This window comes from Corvus kubaryi, unplaced genomic scaffold, assembly GCF_017639235.1.
Source record: "Corvus kubaryi isolate FWS band 111438036 unplaced genomic scaffold, C.kubaryi_AGA036_p1.0 37398, whole genome shotgun sequence".
NCBI classification, from domain to species: domain Eukaryota; kingdom Metazoa; phylum Chordata; class Aves; order Passeriformes; family Corvidae; genus Corvus; species Corvus kubaryi.
This window is the reverse complement of record NW_024581137.1, coordinates 17298632-17304631: the sequence shown is the minus strand read 5'-3', so window position 1 is coordinate 17304631 and position 6000 is coordinate 17298632. Positions and strand designations below refer to the sequence as shown.

The following is a 6000-nucleotide window of genomic DNA, read 5'->3' as shown; positions in this document are numbered from 1 at the left end:
GAGCCCCGGCCATGCGGCTGGAGAAATAAACATCTCTCTGAAACAGCAATCAAGAATCTGTCTGTCCGTATATATTTCCTTTCCACGGGACTCCTGGTTTGATATATGCGTGTTGCAGTATCCCCACTGCAACACATAGTTACAGACATATTCACACATTTTGAAACATTAAGCTTTAATAACTCAATAATGCAATAATACATTGAATATCATATTCATGTTTCTCATAATTAAGCCATTTAAAACCCCTCATTTTGTTGAGAGCCTTTTTAATGTCTCACTTGAGGACAGGCATATCGCTTTGGAGGATTATCAACTGTGGATGCTCTGCTGAAAGCTTCAAGCTGTAAAGATGAGAATGTCAAAGAAATAAGCATGAAACAAAAATACCAAACCAGTTTCACAAATATGCAAGTCATAAGCAAACACTGAAACATATGCTAAAGGTAAATTAGGTCTGTAACATGCCATACCTTCTCACGGTTCTCAAGCAGCAAAACATTTCAGCAACTCAGTAGTTGAGCCAAATTTCAGCCATCCACTAACTCACTTCAAAAAAAGGAGAAGAAAATCCCTTTCAGAAATGGACATGGGTATTTTCCCCTGTTACTTACCAGTGCATTTTCTAAACCCTAGCTGATAACTTTTAAAGTCACAACAGTAATATAAAATTGAGCAACCAAATATAAAACCTAAAGCTTTGTGTAAGAATCTTTCTGTTTCCTCTACTAACAGTGAGTCTTGCCAATATTAAGAGTTATTACCATATCTTGATTTGAGAATGAACATTTAAAGGTACTCCAGTTAGGGAAAAAGAACTCCTAAGAATTTTAAAAGCAAAAAAATAGAAGCTTTAAGCACTAACACATGGAATTTCATGTAAATTTTTAGTAAGTCCTACACTCAAACAAATATTAATACTTTAAAACACATGTGCCAACTACTTTACGGAAGGGTAATATAAAACCAGAGGAAAAAATCACTGTCATACAACAGTGCCTGGGAATCTTTCTCAAAGGTTTGCTGACATTCATAAAAATGAATTAGCAATTCTTACCAGTAACTTCTGCACTAGGCAACTGTAGGCGAGAGTTTTCCAACAGGAGACAAACCACTTGGCATGTCAGAGTGCAAACATACAGCTAATTATTAGAGATTATGAGGTAAGCTCCCTATTGGCAACGTTTTCCATCTTTTTTTTTAAATACGCTTTGCACTTTTCAGAAGAACATGCCTGCTACGTATGCTGTTTCAAAGCACCTGAGATGAACAGCTGTCAGAGAAACATCGTCCGTGTTCCAATACGCCATGACACTTCCTATGCCTACTTTGCAAAGCACTTGAAGTTTTAGAAGTGCGTATTACTAATACAAATATACTTAACCAAGAACCTAAATTTTTACTAGAGGCAGATAGTGGGAGGAAAAAAAATACTGAGCTAAAATAGCCCTAAAACATTCGATAATTTTTGTTTTCTGATTTTCAGCTAGGTGGGCAAAACAGCAACCGTATCATTTTCACTGTCTATAACAATAGTCCTAATCATAAATTAAGTTAAATACATTAACAAGCTCTCTGGTCATAAAACCAGTTTTCCCTCACTGTAATTTTAGCTTCAGGCATTTGGGTAGAGGATGGAAAAAACTCAACAATCTCGCTTAATCCGCGGTGACACTTTATATAACCAGACAAAAGCATCATTGTTTCTAGCTTTAAATGCTCTATTAACTGCTTGGAAATTGGTACGCCGCTTAACTGAAAAACAAAACCTCCTGGTTTAGACTAAATTTCACCTGCCCCCACCTCAAAGACAAACCCACTGAAACATAACAAAATATGAATTATGTTGCAGAAGCCTTTGGCACCACGACGTCGCACATCGCTGCCACCTCCCCGCTCAGCCCGCCCTTGTCTATTTCAGGTGTTTACCTACACTTGAGGCAGCACGGAGAAAACAGCGTGAAAATCAACAAGATGACAGCAGCGCTCAGAAAATAAGCTCGGGAAAACGTGACTCGCTTACTGCTTGAAAGCAAATAAGCTGCACTGGTCCGACCATTAACAGTTTTAACTACTGAAAACAGAGCCCCGGTAGAATTCGCTTTAAGATCCACTAAAGGCAAGGTCTTCCCAGAGGGCGGCAGAGCTGACCGCGATCCGGCTCACGGGCCTTTCGCACCCTCAGGAACAAGGCGTGCGGTAAGGAGCCGCCGATGCCGGGCCGAGCCGGGCCGGGCAGCGCCGAACCGAGCTGAGCTCGGCCGAGACCCGGGGCTGCGCGTGCCCGCGCGCACGTACCGCCACGCGCGTGCCAGCGCAGAGGCAGCCCCCGGCCCCGGCCCCCGCCCCGCCCCGCCGGCGGGCACCGAGCGACGCAGCCCGGCCGGCTTCAAAGCAGACCCCCCCCCGCAGCGCCCGGGCTCGGCCGCGCACCGTCCTTCGGCCACCGTCCCAGCGGACCCCCCGCGCAGGTGGGCGGTGGGCCGCGCTTCCTTTCCTCATGCCCTCCCCTCGCGGAGAGGCGCGCCGAGGCCCCCAGCCCGGCCCCGCTTACCGCCGCGGCCGGACGGCACCCGCCGTGGCTCGGCCCCATCGCCCCCGCCTACGGCCCCGGAGGGGGCGGGCCCGGTGGATTCCCGCCGGGGGCGGGCCCGGCGCGCGCCTGCGCTCCCGGCCCCTGGTGGCTCCTCCGCTGAGCGGCCGCTCGGGGCGGGCGGGGCTCCCCCCGCCCGGGCCTCGCCCCCGGCGTCAGCCGCGCGCCCCGCAGAGCCCGCCCCTCAGGGCCGCCTGAGGGAAGCGACTCCTGGCAGTCCAGAGGCTGCCGCGGCCGTCAGACCCGGGACGCCTGCAACGGTTCCTCAGGGATACAGAAGGGAAAACTCGACGCAAGAAATGCCTACCCTTTTGCAGAGATGATGGGAGCAATTTAGCCAAATGCTTGCGTGCGCTTCACCTCTCCTTTTGTTCTGCAGAAAGAAAACACCAAGTAGGCGAAGAACCAGGCATGAGCTCTGCAGTCCCGAGGGGAATGCAAGAGCTTCTTTCCTGGAGTTACACAGAATCACTTAGGTTGGAAAAGACCTATGAGATCATCGAGTCCAACCTGTGACTGAACACCACCCGGCCACTAGACCATGGCACTGAGTGCCACATCCAGTCTTTCCTTAAACACCTCCAGGGACGGTGACCCCACCACCTCTTTAGGCAGCCCATTCCGAAGTCTAGTCACCCTTTCTGTGAAAAAACTCTTCCTATCGTCCAGCCTAAACCTCCCCTGACACAGCTTACGACTTGTCTTATGTTAGTAATGCTCGATGTACACATACATTTATACATCTATTTTTCTTCCAAGGTAGTTGGTGTCAAAATGCAGCTGACACAGGGACATGGAAGCTCGGAGCAAAAATGTCTATTGCTGCCAGTGTTTGAGAACAAAAGGAGATTAACTGTTAGGGATTGGAGTTATTTGCATGCGATCTATTGCATTTCCAGCCAGAAAAGGTTAAAAAGAGAACTCACAAGGTTTAGGAACTATCTGTAGTTCAGTGAAGCTTTAAAACAAGTTAACAGTCTCACAGCCCTTGGGGGATTTTTGTAATTTCTATGACGTGCAGTGTGTTTCTTGCTTCCCCATAGAAGCCAATCAGTTATGTAAACAAATTGGTTGGACAATTATGCAAATGAAAAAATAAATTTAATTGATTCAACAGAAAAGTGTGCTGTTCGTTTCACCTGGAATTTATTTTAACTCGTTGAGGAATGAAATAAATTGGGAGAGGTCATCAGCAAGTGCCAGCCAGATACCAGCTCCACTGCTTAAGGTACACATTTTCAGAGCCCCCCCTCCTGCCCCGGCAGAGGAACTAACTCCTGCTTTTTAGCTAAGTCTCAACGTTTATTTTGTTGATGGGAGTACTACTGTGGCTTTATCAAGTCAGAACATTCCCTATCCATACCCAGGGCACATCCCACTTAGCTCAGCAAGAGTGGCATAGATTTCCAAATGCAAAGCTTGTTTTATACCAGATAAACTTATCATCTGAAAAAGTTTGTATTTTGCTGCCTTATGCCCTAACAGAGGATTTTAAACATTCTTTATTCTTAATTCTAAGTTGCTACAAGTCGCAATTGAAACTGTTTTCTCCTTGCTCGTTTGTTTCTGTTTTGGTCCTTGGTCTGTGGAAGGTCAAAAAATAGGATCAGTTTCTCCAATCTCATCACATGCAATGGTCTAGAACTCTGAGACGATCATGTCAGCATTCATTTCTGATACTACACATCATTCTAGTAATTTTAGAAAAAAAAGTTATGCAGGAGTTAAGACTGAAAAATGTAGAGCTGGGATTTGCAAAAAACCCCTCCATTAAAACCACAAAGATGCAAGATGCATCTGGAGAATGTGAAAGGACAAAAAAAGTGAGTAATTGCTTTTACTGTGGCTAAATTTTACTAAGCTGAGGAGTATGGCTTGAGACTAGTAATTAAACTTCTACTACTACAGCAGAGACATTTTACTATTTCTCCTCAAGTGAAATCCACACTAACATCCATCTGAATTCTTCAGTGAACTGAGCACAGCCTGTAACCCTGGCTGTAGCCTCCACTTCCAGTTAAAGCTGGAAGCTGGCCATCTCCACAGCTGGGAGTTTCAGCCCAATTTATTCATGAGCATTTGCTACATTGCGTGCTCTGGTGTGGTGAAGAACTGCATAGACTCTGACTGATTTCATACTTTCTTAACCTCCTCATGCAGCGTATTACTCTAGATTCTTGTAGTACTTACAAGATATTAAACTCTCCACAGCTACTTTGCTGCTTGCCTATCTTCCTGCATATTCATTACAGGAATCTGAATATAATTAAATAATTTAATGACAAAATGCAGACTCACAGATATTTTGAATGCTTTATGTAATAAAAAACGTTTATTAACAACTTAAGAACTCCTCCAAAATGCTCCTCCCCTTCCCCCTCGTTGCTCTTTATAAAACACCATAAAACTTTCAAGCTCCTATTTCCAGCTTCTCACCTCCATCCTGCATTTTGAAACTCTCAAAATTATCAATACTTTGAAATAAAATTGTGGTAAGTCTTCTGAACCACATTATTCTGTTTTAGTTACAAGAAACTGTCCATACCCAACAAAAATAATCTTTCCAAGAGCATAGTGTGTAATCAGTGAAAACTGAAGATTTTCACAGAGGGAATTTCTCATGTATCTAACAACATACTGAAGGAGCACAGCGTTGTTCACTCCAAGCTACTGAGCACAGCACAGGGAAGGTTTTATTTGCACATTTTTCCATCTCTCTCTGCAAACAGGTAAACATACATTTTATTTTCTATATGAAAAATTATATCAAATAAGTTGCTTAATGTCAAACATGGAAGTTTTTTCAGCTTAACTTATACTGGGAGAAAGCAAAAATATGGATATTGTCTACTGAGTGGCTGGCTCTGCAAAACTGCATTGCCTCTGTTGTACTTAACTTTATTCTTCAGGATATTTTTTCCATCTTTCCAGGCTTGTTTCCATTCCACACTGGAGTTTTGTCCTGTTTGGCACATGGAATTTCTGTTACCAAAACACCGAGAATGTTACTCAAGAAACCTTTCTGGCCTTTTGATACACATCCAAATGACGAGATTTGCATTGTATTTCATGTGGACCCAGACAGAACACAAACGTGAAATACAGGACTTAACATCAAAGTTGTTTAAATTGCCTACTGGTTTATCATGGGGATACAGGGAGAAACAATATATTGGCAGAGACATCAGAAGCCTCCATTGCAACAAAACTTCTGAGCAATGATGTGGGCAACTTGCTTTGTTAATATAAAACATGACTGAGATTACATCCTATCAGCTGAAGATGATACTCAGGAGATGGAGCCAAAACATTGCAAAAATTTTACACAGTTCCAAGTTAAGCTTGAAGGTCAATGATTAACCTCTGTCTGAAAAATAAAGTAACATTTGGAGTTTTGTTCTGGGGAT

At 43.9% G+C, this 6000-nt stretch overlaps 2 protein-coding genes across 8 annotated transcripts in view; both read right to left on the bottom strand.

Moving 5' to 3' along the window:
* TCAIM (T cell activation inhibitor, mitochondrial) overlaps window positions 1-2639 on the bottom strand; it is a 21402-nt gene extending 18763 nt beyond the window's left edge. Inside the window, exons 1-2 of one of the 4 annotated variants that reach the window (XM_042043206.1) lie at window positions 2555-2639; window positions 474-549 (exon numbers count right to left, since the gene is read on the bottom strand). In XM_042043206.1, coding sequence (XP_041899140.1) covers window positions 474-502 — 29 coding nt within the window. In that variant the 5' untranslated portion in view covers window positions 503-549; window positions 2555-2639. The other 3 variants (XM_042043207.1, XM_042043204.1, XM_042043208.1) reach the window with 3 other exon arrangements.
* A 2253-nt stretch (window positions 2640-4892) lies between these two features.
* The window catches only part of TOPAZ1 (testis and ovary specific TOPAZ 1), a 42947-nt gene continuing 41839 nt past the window's right edge, over window positions 4893-6000 (bottom strand). For all 4 annotated transcript variants that reach the window (XM_042043200.1, XM_042043202.1, XM_042043201.1 and 1 more), the window contains one exon: window positions 4893-5575. In XM_042043200.1, coding sequence (XP_041899134.1) covers window positions 5492-5575 — 84 coding nt within the window. In that variant the 3' untranslated portion in view covers window positions 4893-5491. The remainder of the gene's footprint in view (window positions 5576-6000) is intronic.